The 26,977-nt window shown below is 33.7% G+C and overlaps 2 protein-coding genes across 5 annotated transcripts; both read right to left on the bottom strand.

Annotated features, from left to right (window-relative positions):
• Positions 1–256: 256 nt before the first annotated feature.
• On the bottom strand, positions 257–5,668 carry LOC130804695 (WAT1-related protein At5g40240-like). 2 transcript variants are annotated; one of them, XM_057669238.1, is made up of 7 exons: positions 5,186–5,668; positions 5,041–5,103; positions 4,350–4,466; positions 2,326–2,554; positions 2,002–2,160; positions 1,328–1,479; positions 257–1,100 (listed from the first exon to the last, which is right to left on the bottom strand). In XM_057669238.1, exons 1-7 carry the CDS (start codon positions 5,377–5,379, stop codon positions 953–955), a joined length of 1,062 nt encoding a protein of 353 aa, XP_057525221.1. In that variant the 5' UTR covers positions 5,380–5,668; the 3' UTR covers positions 257–952. The 2 variants fall into 2 exon arrangements, with proteins under 2 accessions (XP_057525221.1, XP_057525222.1); XM_057669239.1 differs by lacking the exon at positions 5,186–5,668 and having other exon boundaries at positions 4,350–4,450; positions 5,041–5,059.
• Positions 5,669–6,384: 716 nt separating this feature from the next.
• On the bottom strand, positions 6,385–25,395 carry LOC130804694 (DNA repair protein UVH3). 3 transcript variants are annotated; one of them, XM_057669234.1, is made up of 15 exons: positions 25,235–25,395; positions 24,910–25,160; positions 20,318–20,475; positions 20,077–20,239; positions 17,271–17,348; positions 17,130–17,183; positions 13,903–14,087; positions 12,155–13,796; positions 10,276–10,470; positions 10,036–10,121; positions 9,592–9,886; positions 9,363–9,499; positions 8,990–9,074; positions 7,671–8,135; positions 6,385–7,064 (listed from the first exon to the last, which is right to left on the bottom strand). In XM_057669234.1, the coding sequence occupies exons 1-15, from the start codon at positions 25,320–25,322 to the stop codon at positions 6,477–6,479; spliced, it is 4,470 nt and encodes a 1,489-aa protein (XP_057525217.1). In that variant the 5' UTR covers positions 25,323–25,395; the 3' UTR covers positions 6,385–6,476. The 3 variants fall into 3 exon arrangements, with proteins under 3 accessions (XP_057525217.1, XP_057525218.1, XP_057525220.1); XM_057669235.1 differs by lacking the exons at positions 20,318–20,475; positions 24,910–25,160; positions 25,235–25,395 and having other exon boundaries at positions 17,271–17,361; positions 20,048–20,185; XM_057669237.1 differs by lacking the exons at positions 20,318–20,475; positions 24,910–25,160; positions 25,235–25,395 and having other exon boundaries at positions 20,048–20,108.
• Between the last annotated feature and the right edge of the window lie 1,582 nt (positions 25,396–26,977).

Raw genomic sequence — 26,977 nt, 5'->3', positions numbered from 1 at the left:
TTCTAAAATTATCGCCTAGAAATAAAGAGCCACATTGCCTAAATATGATCTCCAATAAGCAAGAGCTTCATGCTTCACGTTACATGTCGAGATCGGACACCACATCTCTCGAACGTGATGTCAAATTGATAAGAATAAAGAGAGAAAAGAATGCTTGCTCAAACTAAGATAAACCGTAATTGATAATTCTCATATATAACTTACCATTTAAAGAATCTATAATTGGTGTTTAGGATTAGAGACTGCAAAATAGAAGTAATCACACAATCATGCTATAACAACATATCATAGATCTTCAAAATTAACGAAGCCATCACTTAACTAACAGGAGACGAATTCAAATAAGAACAAGACAATGATAATTCTCGGTTGGAAGACCTATAATCAAATCAAGTTCCTCTTGAGCTTGTCGTTTTTATTTACGATACTACATACAAAGATCAAACCACACCATCAGGACCTACATACATTTTCAGCAACTAGATGGGCATCCATATCCTTCTTGGCCAATGTAGTATACGAGATACCCCTTAACAATTAGAAACGAGAACTTCTATCATTTTCCCAACCACAACCGAAACAAAGCCAGCCTTGTCATGACGGACGCAAAGTGAATTTTTAAACATCCGGGGACGTTTCATACACAAAAAGAGGTGCAACGGGGAGTCGAGTAGTAGCTGCAGCAATGAAAGCAGAAGGAACTGCCAAGGCATATCGAGTCTAAACCAAAATCTTGTAAAGCCATGGTTATTCGATAGAACGCAGAAAAACTAACCTAAAATATAGTACAAAGCAGCATATAGGAGAATAGCTCCATAGAAAATTTTTCATTGCCGCATATGCGACTAAAATTTAACTCACATTCTATATAAATTTGAGACGGAGGGTATTGGAGAATCCGCAATACCATTATCAATGCCGCATTCAAATTTCCGTTATGTCAAGCATCTCCTTAAACTCTATCATCACTGCTTTTTAACAATGGGGCATTTTGATCACAGGTGGACTCCAATTTTGCAGCAATATCGTCTTTCTTTTCTCTCGCTTGTCCCCAAATGACGGAGTAAAATCCAGCAGTAATCGCAGCTGAACCAATCACGCTGCACACCCATGTATTAACACCTCAAGTATATAATTTTATGCGAAAAATTTCGATACAATATGTCAGTATAGCAAACCTTAGAATTAGAATTGATTTGTTTGTTTATACCCTAGTTTTATTACTTTTTACTGGTGCGAGTTCTTGGCGTGCCATTGACAATCAACAAATGAATTAATAACTCCGAATGCATAATTTAAAATTCCAGTAAATACTGTAGATACTGACCTTCCAAGATGAAGGTTATCCCCAAGAAACGCCAACCCCATGATCATTGCAATAATGATTGCCAACGGCTTGAATGTAACAACATAGACCGGACCCTTTTCTCGTAGGCACCATGTAATAACAGTATTGCGGAAAACAGTGGTTGATACAGCCTACAGTTAACAAAAAATACTATAGAATCAGTAACTGAAGAAAAAAAGTCAGAAATATATATATATATATATATATATATATATATATATATATATATATATATATATATATAGTTAGTTAGTTCCTGTGAGAACCAAGTTTATATGAGAACCGTGAGAAATAATCTACCTGATAAAAAGTGTTACTTTTTTACAGAAAAGGTGTTACTTTTGGCAAAAAAAGTTACTTTTCTTTAAAAAAAGCTAGTACTTTTTAGCAAAAAAAGTGTTACTTTAAAAAAAATATATTTTTCAGAAAAATAAATAATACAAAGTAACCTGGTTTTTCTGAAAAGTTAACACCTTTTTATATAAATAGTAACATCTTTTTGTGAGTTTTGTTCAGAATTTTTTTTCTGAAAGTAACACTTTTTTGCTGAAAAGTATCATGTTTTATTATTAAAAAAAATAACCCTTTTCTGCCTAAAAGTAACACCTTAGATGGATAAAGATATTATTGGAAGTAAAGTATAATTAATTTACCGCATATACGATAGCAATGATCTCAATACGATGATGCAGAATCCAGGCATTTTGATCACTCTCTAAGAAAATGGAAACAGCAGCAGCTTGTAAAGTCCCAAATAAGCTGTAGAAGAAGACTAGTGTCACTTCATCTGGGCATTCCTTAGCAGTAGCTGCCTAAAGCACCAGGATAAATAGTCGAGAAATTGGAATTCGTAGTATAAACATATACAGAATGCCATGATTCTTAAATAAGCATTTTTGAATAATCCAAACTCAACAACGGAGTAAAATTCTGATACCCTTCTATTGTCATAGGTGAAGTGAAACATCAGTACTCACCTGCAGAACGTTGCCTGTTGACGACAAAAGAGAAGTAATTGCCAAGAGAAGACCACCAAGAGTCCAATTTGAAGACACGGAAAATAGCTTATTTGAAGCTCCAGTAGGTGTTTGGATTATCAATGGAGGGCCTCTGTAGAGAGTTACCACCATTGCTCCTGATATTGCTACAATGGTACCTAAGCATTTTGCTTGGCTACTAGGATTCCTTAAATCAAGCACCTCCATCCTTCAAAAATGAACCACAAGCAAATGTATAAGCTTTCATATGCGAGAATCATGCTTGTTTTTCGGTTGGCAGATAAAACTAAGAAATAAGGAAAAAATACAGAGTTAACTCTCACAAGAGTTTAAAAAGAATGGAATGACTGATTAAAATAGAAGTGTAAATAAGTCCTTCCATTAATTTGCAATAAATTCCACATTTGTCTAACTGTATATCGGAACAATCATAACTGCATGCAGCCTGCTACAACCACCAAATTTGAATTCCTTACAATAATCATAAGTGCCCTATAAAAAAGGTTTAGTTTCAACTTTCAAGTCCACTGGATAGACAATCATGGGTTAGCCTAGTAGTTTAGGGTTTTCTGTTTCATCCTTATGACTAGAATCCGATCCTTAACACCTACAAGAAGAATTAAATCCCTCTCACCCTTACCTGTAAGGATTCCCTAGCCTACCCCCGAACAAAAAAAAGTCCACGGGGTAAGTGAACTCCAAAGAGAGTAAGACAAGCTAGGAGCAAAGCGAAGCAAGAAGCTAAGCAATGTGGCTCGACAGTACTGTGCATTGCAGTTACAACAACTTGCACACAATATATTCATTCATCATCATCATCGTAATTGTGAAATATGAATACATTTTTTAGCTCAAGTCTTATAAGTCTGAACATATTACATCTACTAGGACCAGATGAAAGTTACTAATGCATAGATAAGAGTTGAGGATTAAGTTAATCAGAGTACATTAACAGGATTCTATGTGGCTGTAGATTATCTATTCCATAGCAGTTGCGGAATGTTTATAAAAAATCGTAAAAAGGATTCAAAGCTTCTGTAGAACTGATAAAAGGCCAGTACTGAAGACAAAATATGACGTGATAATCTGAATCATGCTCACCAACTATTTTGCAACACGATGTTATTTTAAGTGTTTTTCCCCAAGACACTCGTTATACTGCTTCAATACTCTCCATCTCAACCTTGAGGAAAAATCTGAAAAATAATCAATATTTTTGTTTTTTTTTTTTTGGGAAAGAAACATTGGTTCAATCTTAGTATCTCAAAATAACAAAAAAAAAACAACATAGTCATTTACAGAAATAATTTATAGAGTTCTTGATTGCTTTCTCAATCTAGTAACTTAAATTATCCTTCAATTTCAGTTTTCATAGGTAAATCTTAGATATTTCATTTGTCCCACTAAGATTGCCATACTTTTTCCCCATATGAGAGCTATTGAGAAGTCTTATTTTGACATGGATACTAGTTGACAGAGTACATGCAAGTGCTCATGACATGAGATTAAATTATGCCATGATCACATATTTTCACATCTCCACGTGGTTCTCCATAGGCCAAAAAAACATCTTTACAATGATAAAGAAGAACTGAGATTATGGACTTCCTTGCTCTTGAAATACTCTGAGATTTAATTCAAGGGGGTGTTTAGCAAACAAGTGATAGTAATTAGAAGATAGCTGATACGGTTGACTAGTAGACTTTGAACATGCTGAGCAACTTATTCTAAAATAGTAAGATTCATAACAAGTTGTTTTAACCAGCTAAATTATCAAACACTAGTATTTGGTGGTTTGATCACCAAATCATCTATTTGTCATAAATAACCAGAATTGTCCAACAAACTATTTTGCAAACATTGCCAAAAGTTAACCTCAATACCTCAGTCCTTGATTTCAAACCCTAAGTTAAGTCCCTAACTACAAGTTTCCTGTCATTTTCTGAAAGCTGGTTGAAGAAGATGACAACTAATATTCAAAAAATCAAAGCTTTAATTTTAACCTCAAGATTACAGCTAGGATGAATGTGAAAACAGGAATAAGATTGCCAATAGCTGCTGCCAGAGTTGGGGAGCTGTAGTTGATGCCAGCATAAGCACATATCTGCAACAAACAAATCCTGCCAAACATTAGAGAAAAAAATAAATCAAAACCCAATAATCAGCAATGATTTTAAGGAAAAATTGTCGATAATTATAATTTAACCTTTCACTAATTTCACTGCATTTGATCCCAACTTTTGATTAACAACAAATAATAGCTTAGATTAAACACTTGGCCAACATCCTAAAGTTTTGGTTGGATTAATCCACACAATTTTTCCTAACTTTCATACCTTGCTTTTGCAAAATAAACTAAAACACAAGCAAATATTTAAAAAGAATCAAACCGCATCAATAGTAAAGAAATTTAGAAAAGAATCAAACCCTATAAATAGTAAAAAGAATTAGAAAAAATTGACTTTATTAAACCAACCTTTCACCCGTTTGCCGTAAATAAATATAAATAGCAAACTAATACAAAAGGTGAATTATTCATAGTGAATAAGGGCAGCTTGAATTATTAGAAAATAATCTATTGGTGAATTTTCGCAGCGGACGAGCAAAAAGTTTAATTATTAATGTCAATTTTTCCAAAAAATTAAGGCACAAAAAAATGAAAAATACCCACAAATGATTAAATGAAGGACTCACCCAATCAATCCAAGAAGAAAGAATTTATAAAGCAATGAAAATGTGAGTTGAACTCCTTTCCCTCTGCTCAATACAAGATACAATTTTAGTATTAAAGGTAAAATCTTAATTTAAAAAAAAATAGCAAAAAGAATGAAAATAGAACCTGAAAATATTATAGAGGAAAACAGGTAGAAGAATAAGGGTACCAAGAGCATTGTAGTAAACAATGAATACAAAATTGCTCATTCCTTTAGTCATGGCTGCTTTACTTAGAGTGGATAAACCAACTTCAACACACTCCACTATTATCATCACCAAAAATGGTGCTGCCGCTTTCAGAAAATTGATCCAACCCATTTTTTTTCTGATTAGATTTAGGGAAGATGAGATTGAACAGGTTAATTTGGCAGAGTTTATGGCTGTGATTATGGCATTTTTTGGGATTTTTTAGTTGACTTTAAAGAAGATTATGAATTCAAAATTGGGATTTAGATGGAAAAGAAAGAGATTATGTTATACTTCTATTTGTTCAAGATGCTTTATGATAATGACTCATTTCAATTGTGGTAATTGGGGGTCTGTTTGTCAGTGTCACGTGTTTCGACTTGCATCCAATCACAAACCTCACGACTTTGTGGACAACTGTGTTTGGGTAAATAGCCAAGGATTTGATTCGAAAATGAACGGAATTCGATTTAAAATAAGTAAGTCATAATTTGAAAATTTTGATTTGTAATCGGAAAAGGTATGAATTTAAAATACCGAATGAATTTAGGATAAGTCTAACCGTCATCTCAGCCTGTCTGTTTTGACTGTTTTTCGTTCTAAGTCATTATTCTTGATGAGACCCATTACCTTTTAGTCAAATTGTTGTTATTTTGAGTCAACATTTTATTATTATAACCCTAAAATGGATATATTGACATTTTTGTATAAAAATAAAAAGATTAGTATTCATATTTTTTTAAAAGCATTCAATGATAAAATAGTTATCTTAAACTCTAGCAGTTTGGGTTGACTCAATTCCAATTCGACCTAAAAAAGAGTCAATCCAAACACGTCTATAAAACAATTTTAACTGGTTTGGTAACACAACACCCTTTAATCAAAGTTACCGAGCTATTTTGCCGAGTTTCTTAGAGTTCTCTTATAACCCTATATATTCTCTACCTACTTACGTATGTTATCTTTAAATGACCTGTTTATTTCCTTTTGTCTCTTTGAATTTCACCATAAAAGATAAAGTGAATTTAAGGAATGTTAAGGAATTTTTAGTTGCCATTTTTTTGACTATTGATTTGGACTTATTGATTGGTCAAAAAGTCAAAAAATAAAAAGATATTGCTTTCGGCAAAAAAAGTATTTAGTAAGTGCTATGATATTAATATATTATCATATCAAGAGTTGCAAGATCTGAAGTAAGCAACTAAAAGATATTGCAGAACTTTCTTGCATCAACGTTTTCTCTTCTTCTTCAGATATGGAATAGCGCTAAACGGGTTCACAGAAGTCGGAGCACCCTTGTTATTAGTTGGTGCCAAAGTCGATAGACTTCCATCCGTAGTTTTGCGTTGATCACCCATATATAGATCGCCCTGAACTGTAGTATCTGGAACACTAGGTAAAGCCGTAACATTTTCACTTGGACAAGTAGTAATGGGAGCATAAGCATCCTCATCGTATTCTCCACAAGCAGATGCTCCACCTTCATCGTATTTTCGAAGACCCAAATCATCCTCATCGTCTACACAAAACCCACCACCCATTTGCAAGTATTCCCTATTGGCATCGATGCTACTAGTATCCCTCTGGATTGAACTCATTTGATCACTCTCCGTTTCGACTTGCTCTTCTTCAGCACAGAATCCACCACCATTTACTAGGTAGTCTCCAGCAAAGGATTGCTCAAGCAGATCTTCAGTTGCCAAATCTTGTTCTATATAATCAGCAGTTTCCAAATCTTCCTTGCGACATTTCTTGGTCGAAACATCAGTTTCCTCTTCTTCCTCAAAGTAGCTGGCTGGTTTACGGGCTCGCTTAGACTGCAGATGATCATAAAAAAAACAAGAAAAAAGTCATGAGATAGAACAAGACGGAACTTGACAAAGAATAAAAGAACCCCTGGGAATGGACAAAAGATCATTTGGTTTTAAACCAAAAACTTTTTAGCAATAAGTCCTCAACTAGACTGCACTACTTGCAGCTTCAATTCAACTAATACTTGCAAATTTCAATTTCCGATTACAGTTGGTTACGCTGCTTACTTTCTTTTTCAGGTTAATTTTTTTTTTTTTCAAAATAACAGGCACTTTCTGTCTTGTAAGTAAAACAAAGTATATTAATAGATAGTCATCAGAGTATGAAACTAAAAAATAACCCGACAGAAAAAGCAGCACTCGGGCCAGCACACCTAACACTATCCTCCATAAAAGCCTAACCAAGAGAAAGGAAGAATAACTATGCTACCTTATTTAGCAAATTACAAAGTCCAGTTTACTGGTGCAAGATCCAATAAAGCACTTCAATAAAAAGTTTTGCGAGGAACAAAAAGCGATTTTAATACTTTCTTAGGGTTTTCCAAAACTCAATTCATCTAATAACAATCATACACCCTATACAACAGGAAGAGATCAAGAAAGTAAGTATACCCTCCGCACACTTTGAGCAATTGCTTCATGTTCATGCTCATCACTGCTGCTGTTGTAATTACGTGTACTGGTATCATTGAGCTCAGAATCAGAACTATCGTTTTGTTTACTTCTTCCAGAAGCTGTTCCATTCCGTCTTCCTTTCAATCTGCTGCTTTGGGCATGGCTCAAACCCTGTTTGTCAGCCTCTGTACAAAGTCCAGTGCTTCTGACTTCAGTAGACAGTCCCCCTTTTTGTTTCCCCTTGGCTGAATTTGTTCTTTCGCCAACATTGGATTTTTTCCTTTTGTTCCCAAAGGCACGTCCTTCAGTTTTCTGTTTTGCAGGATTTTCGTGCTCACCAGCTTCATCTATGTCCAAGGATTGTTTTCCAGTTATGCCTTTTACGGCTTTTTGTATTCTCTTGCTGCGGATTTTAGCAAATCGTTCATTGAAACTATAAAAAGCTTCAAGCCGCAATTGAGTCTACAAAAAACAATGAAGTTAGAGATTCAAAACTCAAATTAATAACTCTTAAGAACACAAAGACCTCGCTCTTGCGGATAGAATGGTTAGCAGAAAATGCATCCAAAGGCATAAGAATTATTAAAACAAAAAGATAAATAAAAAATACAGCGCATTATCATTGATAAAAGAACCTAACAAATGCAAACTTAAAAGTTGAAATATGGATCCCCTCATTAAACAGTCATACATCCTAGCACCAAAAAGTCACAATAAACCTATCAAATTCAACTGAGTTTTGTGTGGCAAAAGCTCCGTTCGAGTCTGCAAACGCTGTTAAGCGTCAAATAATTCAAGATCCACCAAGGGTTCATACAAGTGCAAGACCACGAGCCCACAACCACAACCTAAAAGATAAAATGGCATTCCTATTCGGCACAGTTATGGTCTAATTTCTTTATAGCATCATATTGACAACTAATCTCAGAAAAGAGATTGTACGTACAGCTCTTTGCAACCCTTAATAACAGCAAGGAACCCTTTCCTTCTATTCAGACGATGAATTACAGAGCAATGCAATGTAAATGGGTTCTTGACAGAGTGGGAGTGGGGATAGCTCAGAAACAGCACAACACGACATTGTTTCCTATCAATCCAGCAGCTTGTCCCAGCCCAATCCACATGGGACCTTTGGCATCCATTTTACAAGCACAGATACAAACAAAAATAAAACCATCATTAAATTTAAGTGAACAGAGTTCACATCAATCAAGTTAATATATATTGTGGAAAACAATTTCAAGGTATCAGAGACAAATTACTAGAATGCTTAATGCTTGAAGAAAAACTCTCAATCTCATTACAAAGTGACTGACCTCATGCTTGTTGTATTCCTTTAATACCGGCAAAAGCAACTCGTCAGCCTTCTGGCTAGACCACGCAAACTTTTCCCAGCACAATCTGCAGTCAAACGTAATATATTATAATTGTCTTCCCTACTTTATGCCACGCCTTTCTCTTTCTCTGATACTTCACAAAAGGCCAAGAAAAGAACAAAAATATAATCCAATTTTTAAATGTTATTAAAGAAAATCTTAATATTTGAGCAAGTAACAAATCGCTAATGAGAAGCAAACAGAGCTGAGTATTGAAGATTATATTATACCAATTTATCACAATACGAAAAATGCAGTAAGCCAATAATAGCACGACAAAGTCGAACTAAGCTCCAAATATAACAGAACTTGCCTGCGGAGGGAAAAAATATCAGGCTTTCCCCAAGCAAAAGGCTCGGTCGATTTATCAACTTGTGGAGCTTCATAAGCAGAGATCACTGCGTTGCTAGGAAATGAAGCGGGTATGTGCCAATTTTTACTTACATTTCTCTGCACGTATCACAAAGGGGGAAAATAAAGCAAGTCAACAACGATAAAAATGAGCAAATAAGGTACCATTTGAATCTAGAACTGAGATTTACATGCTTATTCATGAATGAAAGCTTATTATTTTGAACATCATTCCTAGCTTCAATGTCGTCATCTTCCTGCCCAGGGTTATAATCAGCTGCAGAACCTTCCCTTTTATTTTTGGAATTGTTCGTCCCCTTCTTTGAAGTTCTTGATCCTTTTTTCTTTGAACTCGATCTTTGTTCCACTCCTAATTTTCCGAGAATTGCGGGATCAGGTGATTCAATCCATTCACGAAATTTTTGGAGCCCATCTTCCTCAGGAAATGCATTTACAACTTCAATAGCATTGACAATACCAATTCCACTAAAAACATTGAAAAAGGTAACAAAGGATAATGTAAAAACCTCATAAAAATAGATACAAAGCTCAACAAAAAAAGGAATCTAAAAGAGCACAGCGACAGACAACATAAAAAAAGTCAGAGACATCAGGCACAATAACCACTCACATACCTTACACCTTCGGTATAATCACTTCCAAGTAACAAAGCCATGCGAATTAATTTCTCTCTGTTCAACCCAAGCTCACTTTCAATATCCTGGAAAAACCAATGTGTCAGCATAGTTTTATACATTCTGTGAGGATGTAAGGGTGGTTTCTATTCAAACAAGACCACATCAATATTATTTTGATATTCTTTTAAGGTTTCAATAAGTACATACTGCAGCTTATAAGAAAATTACAATGCCAACCTTCATAAGATAGGTCTCGACATATTTGCGGTCATCAAATATATTTTTGTAGACACTTTGGGCTCCAAAGAGAAAAACATCAGAATCGTCGGTGACAACCCCATCTACAAGATTTGCAAGCTCCATATAAGCACATTGAGCTTCTGCTTCCATTGGTGCAATTATATATGGTAAGCCAAACATTTGGAGCAATTCCTGATTTTGGACAAACAGATAATCTTGTAAGAAAAATTGTGGGTGTAAAATTGTGAATACTAGAAAGCAGTAAGGTCACATCATCTATCATAACTAAAGTGAAAAAAGTGAATTATACAGTTCAAAATTCATCAAAAAGTAAGTTATGATGTTTTATAATATATTTAAAGTTCCAAAAAAGGAGTATGGGCATCAAAAATCTGACTAGCGGATAGCACAGTATGAAAATGCATATACATAACTACCACTAGTCACTTCCTCAAACTTCATTTCTCCATCCCCATTTCTACACCATCGTTCGAACTTTGATAAAAAGATAGCATCAAAACACGTCAATTGGGTGTGTGGCAACCGACCTTCAAAATTCAAACCTTAAAATTTTCATGAGGATTGAGATCTATACAGGGGCCAAGGAGGATTAAATTCTTATGCATTGAAGTGCTCAACATAAGCCGTGATAGCCGCAAAACCATCTGTGCTCCACTCACCAACATAGACATTGTAGTAAAAAAATGCATTCAGGAGTAATGAACTATCAAACAACAAAGATAGGCACCAAGAAGGCACATAAAAACATGGCCCTTCAATTATACCAAAAATCTTTGTTTGAACATCTCAAACATCTTCTATTTCCAAAAAAAAATCTCAAAAAAGCAAAATTTTTGGTCAGAGAAATTAATTGAAATTATTGATGAAGAAGAAAGGATTCTTAAACCATTAAAAAGAAAGCATTCTAGAACTTTTTGGAGAAATAGATAATCTTGCAGAAAAATACTTGTGGATGGAAATTGTGAATACAATAAAGAAGAAAAGTTGCACATCATCTATGACTATACGATAACCAAAGAGGAGAAAGTGAACTATAATAGTTTTAAAGCTTCATAAATTTAAGTTATGATGTTTCTTCAATAGAATTAAAGCTTCATAACGAGAACTAGAGTATGGATAGAGGAAGTCTGACCAGAGGATAGTACACTTTGAAATTGGATATACATATTCCAGTAGTCACTTCCTAAAGCTCCATTTCTCGAATCCCATTTCTGGACCTTTATACCCACACAGATAAAATGATAGCATTACGACACCTCAACTGTGGGATGAGGGGTAGCAAATCATCTTTAAACCTAATAATTTTCATGAGATTTATGCAGGGCGAGTGGTAAGACATCAATTCTTATTCATAGTGCTTCACTCACCCCCATATTCGCAAACATTGTAGTAGTAAAATACATTTGAGATTAATGAATCATTACACACCAGAGAAAAAACAGGCACTAAGAACGCACATATAAACCTCGTCCTAATATTAGACCTAAAATGCTAGTTTGAATGGCTCATTCAGAAAAAGCAAGAATTTTGGTTATCTTAGAGAAGTTAGTTGAAAGCATTGATATAAAAGGAGAAAATACTCTAAAGCTTACTATTGTCTAGAACTTACAATAACATACCATTACTCCAATGCCAAGTGGCTGATGGCTTCCGCATAGGCTGGGTTTCTGGGATCGAATGTATGCAGCCTTACCCTTGAAATAACAAGGAGGTAGCATTTGATTCGCCATGTAAGGTTCAAATGACTTAATAAGTCATTTTACTATAGTCCACTATAAAGTATAATTCAAAACAAAGGAGCTACAAATCTTCAACACTTCATAAAAAAAAGCAACAGTAGAGTCTAAGCAAACACCTGACACTCCACAAACATTTCAGCATTAGCAGAATCTGCATTCCTTTCAAGTTTTCTTTGTTCATCCCCAAGACTTTTGAATTCTTGATCAAGCACTAATAATTCATCCTCCAAGGAGGATCCAAGAGGTTTAAGAGTGTTTTCCTCATCTTTGGAAGCGAAGTTCATATCATGGCATATTTCGTTCAAACCAACAAGATAGATACCATCTTTACCTTCTATCTTTTTGGAATTACCGTGTAATGTCTGCTCTGCCGAGACAGATGTTGTTTGTCCAACGAAATATTCATATACTTCATTAGGATTGCTCATGGGAATAGCTTCATCATTATCCTTGTCATCAGTTAACTTTTTGGGTATGGTACCATTTAAAGAATCAGTAGCCATGTCTGTTTGAGTAACAAAACCACTCTCAAAATTACTATCATGATTAGTCTCTGTGCTAGTATTTATTTGCTGCTCATGTAGGTCCTTTGTGTCTATGCAATGAACTGGTCCAGCAGTAGTAAGATCAGATGATGTCAAGTGTGTGCCAGAAAAGCTAGACTCAAATGTATTCTTTTCAGTAAGGAGATTAGATCGGTCACACTCATCAATTGTTGATTGAGATTTCTGATTATCAAAAGTTGATTGAGATTGCAGATTACCATCCAAAACCCTATCCAGATGTGAGCTAGGCAAAGGACTGCAACTTTCCAGCTGCTGTTCTATATTGCAGGTGGAACTTGCCTTTCCATCAGTTAGATCCTGGATACTCCTCCTCACAGCCTCCTGCAAAGCAGCTTCTTCTTCAGCAGACCCTTTTGAGATAGCCTTCTGGACATCAGCTGAAAAAGATAGCACATGTTCACGAACATCAGATGGTTGATCCGGCCACTTCATGACGGTCTCTTTACCACTGATTTCTTCTACATCAAGAGACTTTATACAAGATTTATCATGCATTATACTAGTACCTTCTTCCCATTCCACATCAGATCCCGTGTCATTTTCATATAGAGCATAAAAAGAATTTGTTTCAAGTTTATTACCGTCAGAAGAACTCCCTCTTTCCCTACCAATCGTACCCTCTTCCCATTCAATATCTGAGGTAGAATTGTCATCAGAAGAAAATGGTACGTGATCCCCAGCCACCAGATGAGCAAAAAGGTCATCAACACCATCTAGAGAGTTTTGCTTCCCATCATGATCATCAAAAGATATCGTTATACAAGTTTCACTTAGCGTATCTTTAGGGATCTCAGGCTCTAATGATTTGACTTCGCTATTTTGCATGATGCTACAATTAAATTCATTCGGTGCCTCCAAAGATTTAGATTTTCCAGGATGAACCTCCATATCAAGAGTTTTGCGAGCATTTGCTTCAGTACTAACTGTTCTCTCCTGTTCCAGTTCATTCAGCAAATCAATGTTCCTCTGCAAATCGCTAGTCATACGAATGCCCATAGCTCTTCTTCTACTGACACGCATACGCCCTCTCTCATCTAAGAAAGTCTGAACAGTTCCATCAACATCTGATCCAGCTTCTGAATTTGACTTGGTAGCAGAAACCATGGCATTCAGAATATCAAATGAAGAATCCTTCTTTTCTGTACTTTGTTGTTCCACAGGATTTTTTTCAGCTCCACCTGACGCGAGAAGTCTATAACACATGTAGCAAAAATACAGGAATAAATGCACTTTATTAGTAAAGGGTAGGGACTATAGTATGCTTCAAGCCTTCAACAGACAGATAACTGAGAACTTACAGTTTATCACCGGAAAATGATGATGAAAAAATGTATTCTCTATTAGATTCAGATGCGATGCGAGAAGTCTGAACATCACCAACACCCTTCCCAGAAGCCGCTTTTTGAACTTGATCAATTTCACGCCGGAAAGCTACTGTTTTAAGATATGCCTCAATTTGGAGTTCAGAGAATTTCTGAGGAGCCTAATAAGAGCAAGAAGTGTACAAATGCAAATTAAATTGTAAGTACCAGGTCGTAAGAATCCATGAGCGAATACATAAACACTGATTTGTGAACTAGTGAAACTTACCAAATAACCACATCCTATATAGAATCATAGGCAAAGAAATAAATGTTAAATAATTTGAGAACTAACACACACACATAGTAAGAGTGAGATGTGTCATTCATAATAAAAATGACCACAATGAAACTATAAAGGTTCAGGTAAAAGCTTGCATATTTAAGGAAATTGGAGAAATATGGTCAAAAACAAAACAAACCAGCAACTGTAAAATAATAGATTAACAGACAAAAGACTGATGAGAAAACATATCAAACCCTTTTTGACGAAAACAGGGATCATTCTCATCAATACAAAAAGAACATAGCTGTTAGCTTCCACTTGGGGATCCAACAAGAATACAAGTTCCAAAAAAAGAATTTCAGCCTGACGAAAATAGGGAACATTCTCCTAAATACAAAAAGAACATAGCGCTTTTAGCTTCCACTTGGGGATCCAACAAGAATAAAAGCTCAAAAAAAAAGAAAATTTACATGAAATTGCATAATTAACATAAAGGACAAATCAAATACTAGTCCATTTCTTACAAATATTACTCGTTTTTTCATCATTAAAGGGGTGGATTATGTTCATGCCATTCTCAATTCACCACAAATACAACTCAAAAAGCTATATCCAGAGTCCATTCCAAATTCCAATTCACCAAGAAACAACTGGTCAATACACCTCGATACTTCATGACCCAAAAACATCCCTAATAAATCTCCAATGAGCAAGTGCTTACCAGTCTAAAGTTATTTCTCTCTGGTATTAAGTATATTTTTATTGCCCATATTTATGTTTTTAAGAATATTCTTGTTGCCTAAAGAAGGCCGAAAGGTAGGCTTGTCAAAGTTTAGAAAATCGTTCTTTTTGCAATTTGGTTGTGCAATTGGAAAGAAATAAATCTCACACACTTCTTATTAGTTCAACTTCCCCTCGTCAAGTTTTCAAGTAGTTTTCTGGTTTGAGACTTAACTATAGTCAATATTGGTAAATTGTCATGTAATAGCATAGATAACCTGAGGGCTTGAACCTTTTTAACCTTGATGCTCCTTTTTGGCCTTCAGAAGGTCAAAAAGTAAATTGCCAAAATGTGAATAAGAGTTATTTAAGAAATTTGAGGCGCAAATATAAAGAGAGTATCTACCAGATTTTAACTTCCTCTTGTAAGTTTCATGGTTCAAGACTTACCAAAAGCTGGAGTAAAGTTTTATCTTGTGGAATGGCAAGACTTTTCTAGAATCTTGATATTAGAGAAAATAAATTGCCATATAATAGCATTGCAGTCTAAGGGCTTGAGCCTTTTTGTCCTCAGTGCTTCTTTGGTCATGGGTGACACCCCTTTGATGCCCTTTTATTATATACTCCTCCAACTTGTTGAGTTTTACCTTGCTTAAAAGCTACTATTTTAATTTGATAGAGAGAAACAAATGCTCCCGAAATACCCAATTGGGTAAAGGAACTCAAATGGGCAATCAAATAAGATAAGAGAGGCAAACTTAATGACAAGGGAGCATAGTTCTCAGAAACTAATTCACAGCAACGAAACAAAAAAGAGTACTCAGAGTGTCAGAGTAAAGAGTACTCGAGCCACAACACTAAAATCCACAATTGCCCAAAAATCTATAGGATTAATTAAGTACTTCTTTGGCACCACTTTTGGACATCTACCTCTAACAATTTGCAGTTAAATATCTTCAAAATATAGGCAATTTTTAACAGAATGCATCAATAAAGAGCTAGACCCAAATTAATAATTTTGAATTTGCTAACTCATCAATCTTTTCTTCAGACAAAATTCTTCCAGGAATCAACTTTAATATGCCTAGTAGTTAGTACAACCATTGAAGTGATTAGCAACAACAATGTCTGAGCCTTGATCCCAAACTATTAGGGTCGGCTACATAAACCAATATACATGTTTCGAAAGTTGTCCACATGGATTCTTGAACAACATTCATTTTAATTTTGTACCATCTCAAATTGTAAGTGTAGATCCTTCATAGCATTTTTCACCCTTGTCCTACAAGTATCTTTAGTCTTCCTCGTCCTCTTTTTAAGTCTCTTATCTAACTTTCTACCCTCCTTGCCAATTCGCTAATTTGCACATGTATAAACCATCTTAAATTATAAAAAATCCCACCCTCTCCCGATTCTCCCACCGGTGAATCACCCCCCCCCCCTACACCCACCATACATCACCCCAGCCCCTCCACAACCAACACAACCACCAACCACCAAAGTATTATTTATGATTAATCAATTGTTAGTATTATTGTAGGGAAAATGTTGAAAGGTTGTACTATTCACGGTATTTTTTTCCTAAATAAGAAGCACAAATGATATAATAAGTCATTTAACTAAACTTTATTATAACTAGGAATCAAAGAGCTAAAAATCTTTGGCTCCATCAAGAAAACGGCATGCCATAACCCGAATGCCAAGTGGCTCCCTAGGCAGAGTGAATATAAAACAAAGATGAGAAAAGAAAGCATATACATAGAAGTATGGAGTTGCAAAATCCTAGATCAATGAGTCATTTTAGTTTGTCCAAAAGTCCCTATGAATTTGCACCTTTTCTATTTTAATTCGTCTCACTTACTTTGCTCTCTTTCTTTATTTGGAAATTATGATCTCATTTATCTTTTTAAATTATCCACATATTCATTCTCTCTTTTAATCTCATCCACTTATTTTCCCACCCACTTTTTTTATCTAATTCACCGACTACAAGTTAACAAAACAATTTCTAAAAGGTGGTACAATTTCATAGAAAGTAAAATGTCTTTAAAAAATTTTGAAGTACAAGACAACTTGAAAGTTGATTAGTTAACAATACATACAAATATTATGCAGAAAAATGTAACATAATAAGGATAAAAAAATCAAAACACAAATTCAAGTTTCAATTAATCTTCTAAACACTTCTGCACACAATAAATAAACTTTGAAAAGCTACCTTTTTAACTTTTTGATACTTCTGTCTATTCTCGGCCATCAATCTTTCCCTCATCTATAAAACAAGAGTTAAATGAGCAAGTCATTCAGTCAAAAATTGAAACCAGACTTTAATAGACCATGAAACTTCAGATCTGATTACCTGAACAAGTAGATCAAGCTGTATAGATGGAGGCAAAGCAGCTAATACAGCTGGATCCACACCTCCATCAGTTATTGGCTGCATAAGATGACTAATAAAAATCAACAAAATGACCAATCTCACAAATCTCATTTCATCATCCAGCATAAACAGTGACCTTAATTTAAAGGTCTAAATTCTCAAAAAAAAAAAAAAAAAAAAAGAAAAAAAAAAGAAAAAAAGAAGAGTATACTATCAAGCCAAACTCAAAGTCTCCAACAAGATTCCTAAAATCTATAATGGCATTCGCAATATTCAAAAGCATTATTCAGGTGTATTGTGACCCAGTATCCTATTCTCTTTCTCTATTTACTGCTTTAGCTTTTGTTTCTTTCTTTCAAACTCATATAATATGATGCATCAAGAGAAGAGCTGGTTCAGGAAGAAGATAATATAAAAATTATGCCTTAATTGAACCAGAATCCTCTAGCTAAGCAACTTTTTTTCTGGTTCACCAGTACTTCTTTATTTCTAGAATATATAAGCAGCAATCCTTGATTTCTAAATATATAAACCCCAAGTAAAAACCATGAACTAACAACAGAAATATATCCCTCTTTAACAAATTAATTATAACATTTGCAAAGACACAAATCTTTAGAAGACAAGTTGTTGTGTAGTAAATTCATTTGGATGGAAATAGTGGGTTACTTTTTTAAAAGATTACATTCATGTGGACAAAAGGAAGAGGGAAAATATGTGAGCAAGTCGGGAATGAGGTGGGGCAAAGGAGAAATGTAAGAAATAGTGAATTAATTGATGGATCCACGCCAAAAAAATAATTAGAACTGATTGGGACAATTTAAAAAGAATGTGTCAGAACTAAATTTATACAGAGAGCGAATAAAATGCATCATCCAAAGCAAATCCGAAAATGAAATTAAAGTTTCCATACTTCTATCCAACCACAAAATACATAGAAATCTCATAAAAGCTCCTCATAGAAATGCCTTCCATTCAATTTGCAAATTTGTTCCAACATCCTACCCCTAGCATCTTGAACATAACACATAAATGGATTTACAATTTCTTGCACTGTGGCACCTTAGAAAACTTATACCGGAACAATGCAAATGCAACTACAATACATTGCTTTCAGTTTTATAACGGCAGCACGCTATCTTATTCCGAAAGAGATTATCGACCCTTAGAGTTACAACTAATTCTCTTATTAGTTCCACTGAAACCACAGTTCAACCAAGTCTTTCACCTACATGGTATTTCAATTTTCCAATAAAAAATTGTTGAGGCAACGACTTCCAGGCATCAATGCACTCCAAGAAGGGCACATTCACCGATAAATTTTATGACTTATACTCGGTAAAGTTCCATTAAAAATTGCAGGCTGTCCAACCAAAATCCTTACATACACAGGGCTTAAATTTTAAAATCACATTGTTTAGACATTAGAGTTTACAGTTTATAAGACAAATACTCTATGTTTTGTATGGCTAAAAAAAATGATACTAAAAAGTTACATTGGTTTAGACATTAGAGTTTACAATTTATAAGACAAATGCTCTATGCTTTGTAAGGCTAAAAAAATTACATTGGTTAGAAATTAGAGTTTACATTGGTTTAGAGATTAGAGTTTACAGATTATAAGACATTAGAGTTTACCCAGTAAGAGATTCTGCTGGAGAACAATACCAAAAACACTCAGAAAAGTTGTAAAACTCAGCACAGAATACTAGCAGTCTAGCACTTGCGGGTCAAATTTGTGTCAAGTTGGACTCTTATCTCCCCCTACCCCTAACCTAACCAATTTACTTAAAACATATAAAAACCCTTGACTATAAACATATCGAGTTCGGTTAACCCATTTATTTACTTTGAAACATACATTTAAGTTTTCAAATTCAGCTCAATAAGTTCTAACATAAAAGGAATTAGTATGGTAATTGAACTAGCCCATAATCATGAAGAAAAATGAATATCCAATAAACTAAGTTTACAAATCAACGAAAAAGTTGAAATTTGTATAGGAAAAACTCTTAACTCTAATCCATTTAGATAATAAGTTGTTGAATCGGATATGTATTCATAAGTTACAACCCTAATCTAGTCGACCCATTCACGTAGATGAGAACCAATCCCACTAAATTCGTGTCAAGTTACGGTCAATTGGCTAGTGGTGACAACATTTTCTACCTCTATTCAAATGAAAAGAAATTACCAACTATCAATATTGATAAGATTTCCTAACCAATGATAGAATGTTCCCTCGTCGATAAGGAAGATAGCAACATCACCACTATATCAATCCTCTAGAAGACGCATTTATTATCAAATAAAACTTCGACGATATTATCAATTTGCAACATAACTGGAACCATTTCAAAAATAAGAATTAATAGCCAGATGTTACATAGATTAAGCCTTTTGGCATCCCACATTCTAAGAGACAAGTAAGTTGACCCTAACATTAGATTCCAATCATTTTATAGAACTATATGTTTATCCATCATATCAAAATTCAAACGACAATATCTTCTGACAAAGCAACCAAAGCATACTAACCTTGCCCCACGGGTCCTTACAGATCAAAACATACGTTAATTCTAATTTGAAATGAGGAAAGTATGTTAAAAGGTGTAAATTCATGTTCACAAAAGCATACTATTGCAAGATATAGTCGCATTATTAGTAAGACTTCAAGAAAAAAAAATCCAAGAAATAACAAAGAACACAAAATTCATGTTCACGATTGAATAGAGAAGGAAAGAAAATCGTCATACATCAGTCAAACAGAGTTAAATATACGCACAAGTATCATCTCTTCATCATCTTCATCATCCTCATCCTCATCCTCTTTGGAAAGTAGAGCAGCAGAAGCAGATGTATTTCCACTCGAGCTACCAATCTCAGCTGCAGAACTCAATATAGTTCCCAGTTCACCAGAGTCCTCCGCTAGTATTGAAGCTGCCACCCTGATTTATTTACCAATAATCTCTATAAACTCACAAATTCCTAAGTTGAACACAACTATGAGGTTTGAGAGCACTCACATCTCATCTATCATTTCCTGATTGCGACCTTCCCATGCTGCACTATTAATCTCTAAAGCGTCAGATTCTTCTAACAAAGTTTCCTTGCCCTTAGAACTGTTGTTTTCTTTCTGATGTTTGAGATTATCAGCCAATTCTTTCAGTTGCATTGCTTTAACCTACAAATCAAAAAAAATAATAAACATAAGCGAAAAACTCCTCATATAACTCATATAAACAATTTACAACAAATATTCAATAGAAGGGAGTATGTCTAAATAGTAAACACTGAAACAACGATCTCTAGATCAGTACTAAAGCACATACAAACTTAAATGTTATTATTATGAAATTTTTCGTTAGTTTGTAAGTACTTCAGTAGATCAAAAGTGAGGCCCAGATTTCAAATTTAAAATTTTTCTTAAAATAGGAAAGAACAAATCTTCAATTACCATATATCAACATTCCAAAATAGGTTAACAAAAAGAAGAAAAGAATAAGGATTTTATAATCCTAAATCTAACGGAATAGAAAACATACTATCATAAATTATGGTTGTTAATCTTCTAAGATTATATGCTTACATAGTTGCACGTGTTGTTAATTGTTATAACTTACACATCTTAAAATCAAATCAAATTTCTGAAAAGACGCTCCTCATTTTTAGAGAGAGAGAGAAAGGGGATGAAACCATATCTTATCATAACAAGTTGTTAAATGATTAAGTTGCAATGAGAAGGATCGAACACAATTTGCATAAATCAGAACAAAGTCATGGCTAACCTTTAGACAAGTACAAATGTCATCAGCATAGGCAAAGTACATAGCCGAAAAACCACATCTTAATCAAAACTCACAAATCCAAAATGCAACACCCCCATAATTGGTTTAATTTTCCAAACCACTTTCAAGGGAAAACCCAAATCATGTAAGGCTAAACAAGCTTCAAAATTAAATCAAACTAAACAAATGTCTATTAAAGGTATAGCTTAGTGAATCTCAAACTCCAATTCAATCCTCAAAATATTTAAACAACTAGAACTAAAATAATATAATCTAGAATACTAGATCTAATTTGATATGATATCTGAATTCTAGGTGAACATCACTTAATTCCCAAACAATTATATGTATACATAAGATAACATCACATAAGAAAATTTCTTTAATTTGACATTTAATGATGAGCAACCATATTTTTCAATTATTAATTTGAGGGAACGAGAACGCCCGTATGTCGAAGCTTTACCCCTATACCTACTTCAGCAAGAACGTCGTCCCCTTAAATAATTAAAACCAACAAAATAATCTCAGGCAAACCTAGTGTGTATTCCCATTCTACTTGGATCATAAAAAAAAAAGAAAAAAAAAAGATTGGACATCATTTGTATGAAGTATAACTATACTAATAAAATAGGGCAACATTTTCAATATCCCTATATTGGATCATAACAAGTCAAGGTCGGATCTAGGGGTGTTCCGAGTAGCCGACTGCCTAGGGCCCCTCTAAATAAGGGCCTCAAATATTAAATAATGCTATTCAGGCCCGGTTCCAAGCAACATTTTTTAAGTGATTTGTTTGTAAACCTTTTCTATATTTGAAGTAATATAATGTTATAAAACATTTTGTCTTGAATTATTTTTCCTAAAGTGGAAAAAATTTTATCTTTTAATATAATATAGGACCCCATTTTAAAAGGCATCGCAAATATTATTAGGGCCTCCAATATCTTTGATTTGCCCATGTAACAAGTAGAAGGGGTTCATTTTTCTTATGTTTCACTTTAAGTGATTAATATATTTTAATAGTATTTGATAAACATACAATCATGTGGTTGAGCATACATTGCACAATTAATGTTCATGAACACATAAAAATCATACTTCACACTTTTACACATTACCACATAATACGTAATACTAATGAAAAAAAAAATCTAATTACATGGACATTGAGAGTTACCTTTTGAAGTACCTAAATCATTAAACATAAACTTTTAGAACCAATGGTTTACAAAAGATACTAGTTTTAAAAGAACCAAGTTCATGAAAACCAAAATGAAAATATAGATTGAATGGAAGAATAGAGTAGAGAGTGAAAATGATGTGAATGAAAGAAAACGACACTAAAACATTCTAATTTATAAGAACATAAGAATGGGAGTTGAGAAATGAATGGTTGAGGGAAGTTAAGGTGTAGTGCAAGGTTCTAAAATTAGAGTATGGAAGTTAACTGGATTAAAGTGGGTGATTTAAAATAAGTTATGAAATCCTTTTTTTTAATAATTAAATAAATTAGGTAATACAAAATTTTGAAATATTACACAAAAGACACCACACCCTAATAAAAACTCAGAGATCAAAAAAGTACAAAAGTGGATCTTCCCTGAAATGCAGTGTCAACAACGTAAAGGGTTAATGCATGTCCCAGCCTCTAACGAAGCAAAATTTATTTTTTGCTCATTGACATTCGCAAGATGAACTTTCCATGAAGATGGTGGAACACACCAAAATATACTCCCCCAACTTTTGAGGCAAAGGATTTTGTTTCTTGAAAGTTGCAAGTTGCAACAGCCAACAACACTGATCCAGCAAAAGCCATACTAAATAGCCCATTATTTACAAAAATAAAACGAGGCAAAAATGAGCCTTAAACGGGCCTTTATTTTTTCTTTTGTGCTTGAATTATGATACATGACTATTGATTTATAATCATCAATAGTCTAATTATAATAGACAAAAATAAGTAATTAAGTTATAAGGCATTTTACTCAATTTGACATGCTCATTTAATGAAGACTTAGAAGAATAAAATTATAAACGAGTCAAACCGGGCCGAAGAGAGCCGAGAGGGACCAACCCAATTTAGGGAATTTTATTTCTTATTTGAGCTCGACCAAGGCACAACCCATTTTTATTTTTACCCAACCCGATCCTTCTTTGGCCCATTGCATAGGTCTAGTACCAGCACATAAGTACTTCATATCAGGTCATATACAAATAGTTCATGAAAAAGGTAAACATTTTAAGATACCCTAACAGTTTACATCTCATGCTCTATCTCCCCAAAATTTAATCATCACATTGTCATAACTTCTCATATTCAACAAAATGACACTCACGAATTCTCAATCCCTCCATTAAGTAAGGAACACCCTTGGAAGTGTTTCCAACACTATTCTCATACATCAAGCAACAAACACATATTCACTAATCCATCAAGCAATAGTTTCTTACATCTTGCTCTTTAGGTATAAGAAAAAAGTTTAAGAAAAAAGAATAGCCAAGTGAGATTTTATAAAATTTGTGTGAGTGCATATTTTCGTGATATTATCTTTATAATATTTGAATATGCGCAACTAATAATATCTGAGAGCCAAATTAGTGCATTGAATAGTGTAAAAACAAGAAATTGTAGCAACCGTAAAAAAAACAAGAGCAAGTAACAAGAACATATTGAATTATTGCTCAAAGTAATGCTTCAATAAGCTTAAATTCCTAGACTAATGTCACCTAACATTTAATTCCAAACTAAGTTCCACATGTTGATCAATAAACCCCTAACTCAAGACCCTTTTTGTTTCGAAAAGTGAACTCAAGACCCTTTCTTCTTCATTTTAACAAAAAAATAAATCCTAAAATTTTCAACCTTCATTCTCTCCATTTCCCTCTCTATAAATTTGATCTTTCATCTTGTCAAATCTATAATATATATAACCACTACAACGTGGTTTTATGCTCAGTTAAAAGAGAATCAGAACTTAGAACTTTTTCTTCATTTCGACAACCCCAAATTTATTCGACCTCCATTCTCTCCATTTCCCCGGTGTGTAATCTTCTCTTTCAACTTTATTTTCTTGAATTTGACGGATTAAATGTAGTAATTTTGGGGTCTCATATGCTTGAATTGTAGGTTAAGGGTTTTGAACTTCAACTTCAGTTTTAAATGTTAGGTCAAATACACCAACATCGTTTATTATTATGATGATAAAGGTATAACTTATTGTTCTTGGTAATTATAATCATCTACACAGTTGATTTAGCTAGTTAATTATGTAGAGTAGGATTTAGTTGATGTTTTCTCAATTTGGGTATGGTCGTTTAGATGATGTCCTCAGGGAAATGGAAGAAGAGAAGGCGTAGAAAATAGCACATTTAGTTGTTTTGAATAATGAAATGATCGACTTGAATAGAGCTTTACCAGAAAGAAACGAAGCTCTGATTAAATTCTTCATCGTCACTCAAATGAACAATATGTGAAACTTTTACTCCGTCTTCTCTTCTCATCCATTTCCCTTCGTTAAAATGAATAAAGTTCAACCGGCTTCGTTTTTTCTAGAAATTTCTGAGCCTATGTGGAGTTGTGGACTATAGTACGGGAATTCATAAATTAATGGCATTAAAAGGGGGGAATTTGGGATTTTAAACATCACTCCACTTGAACAAAAATTTGAACATATCACTAAACGTGAAATCATACAAAATTAAATAACGCTTACAAGACTTCAAATGGGTTGTTATCGACTTATCGGCATACTTACTCAGTATAAGTACCTGCTCATCACATCATTTAAGTAGAATGATTGAAAAAACAAGAGAAAAGGAAACATTACATGATTCAAAAGCAACTTTTCAGCAGTTTTACGAATCTTAGCCTGTGCATTCTCTCGCTGTCTACGTCTAGCAATAACAGTTCTTCGCTTTAAAGCAGGAGTTCCACCATCAAAAACGAAGACCGGTTTCGTACGAAGAAAGAGAAGTTTGCAAATGCGGCGAAAGAATCCTAACAAGTGAGCATTTCTCACCATTTCTCCTCTTTCATCACGCATAGCCTTCATGAACTGAATCATCCATATGCTTGCGTCTGAATTGAAATTCCAAAAGTTAGGGTTTCGATAACAGAAAAAAATTGAATCGAGTCAGAGGAAGTATGAGTACCGATTGCAACACGTTTCCCGGCGAGAGTTTCGACGGAAACACGACGACCTACGGGCGCGAGAAGATCCCAGAGACCATGAACTCCCATTCTTCCTGGGAATAGTTGATGAAAATGTTTCCGATTCTCGTATGTACAAGTTATACAGTTTGGTATTCCGAATGTTCTTGAAAATTTGAAAAAAGTAAGATAAATAAACAACTTAATTCCAAAAATAAGGTTCGTGAAAATTTATTTTTCAAAATAAGCGTCCGTACATCCAAGCCTAGCCTCGAGATAAGTCGCTGTTAGTAACAGCGAAAGAGAAAAAAAAAAGAAAAATAAAAACCCCAAAGTCGCTGTTAGTAACAGCGACTTTAAGATTAACTGATAACTTTTTAATCTCGTAGGTTGGAATGAGGAAGTAACTGAGAACTGAAAACTTAAAAAACATTAAGTCGCTATTACTAACAGCAACTTTGGGGTTTTTATTTTTCTTTTTTTTTTTTTTCCTCTTTCGCTGTTACTAACAGCGACTTATCCCGAGGCTAGGCTTGGACGTACGAAAGCTTATTTTGGGACATAAGTTTTCCCGAATCTTATAATTGGAATTAAGTAGATAAATAATCTCATTTATTTCAAATTTTCAATGTTCTTCTCTATATTGTCTAATCCATTTACTTTTTTCAAAATTTTTTTTTTTTCCTTTTCTTGACTTTTTCCCTACGGAAAGACTATTTATTTGGGTGATTTTATCTCATTCGGTTTTTATAATATTTATAGTTACTTTTTAAATTTGAATTTTATTCTAAATTTATAAGTTAAAACATAGTCAGATCTTATTTGATTAGTATAGGTGCACATTCATACAATACTATAAAAGTGTTGGAAAATTTCAAGTGTGATCTTCTAAAAAGGCATGACAAATGGAAAAATATCATAAAATGTGAAATAATTACATGTCATATTGATTAATTTTTATTTATTAATAGTATGAGTAAAAATGATAAATGAATAAATTGAAACATATAACAATACTTTAGGAAATAAATATCGGAAAAATTTTGACTTAATACATGTTTTGTCTTAGGATGGGAAATAAGATCAAAACATGATGTACAGTAGATAATAGTCGATTATACGATAATATTTGTCTAATTAAACTAATATTTTTTTTGTTTAAAATTGGAGCTAAATTAAGTAAAGTTTTTGTATGATTTATTATAATAATTTTCTTTAGTTAACTTAGAATTTAATATGTTCAATTGAATGGAAAAAAATTACATATTGGATAAATGATTTTAAAAAAAGTCAATAATTATGATTTAATTAAAAAAGTCATGTTTTGGTAAATTTAATAACGATAGTATATACTTGCATTATTATTTAAAACTGTTTTTGTTTTATATTTTGTAGTAACAAATTCGTGTATTGCACGTGTTTTTATACTAGTTAGAAATATTAAGGTTTTAATAATTGTCTTGGCAAACATGCTCAAACCAAATGGTACCAATGAAACAGTTATAAAAACGTCTCTGTTAAAAATTTACTATTTTAATAAGTAAAATAAATTTGTCATTCTAAAAGAAAAATTTTACTACGATTTTTAGATATTAGTTTTATTATTTGTAGGGACCAAATAAATTATACGACGAAAAATATGAATATATTACCCATCACATATTTAATTGAGTATGAGTATAAAGTTGAGTCACCCGTAATTTTGCCACGATATTTATGACTCATTAAGTTAACTCCTTATTTAT

This window comes from Amaranthus tricolor, chromosome 17, assembly GCF_026212465.1.
Source record: "Amaranthus tricolor cultivar Red isolate AtriRed21 chromosome 17, ASM2621246v1, whole genome shotgun sequence".
NCBI lineage: Eukaryota > Viridiplantae > Streptophyta > Magnoliopsida > Caryophyllales > Amaranthaceae > Amaranthus > Amaranthus tricolor.
This window is presented reverse-complemented; position numbering and strand designations above follow the sequence as displayed.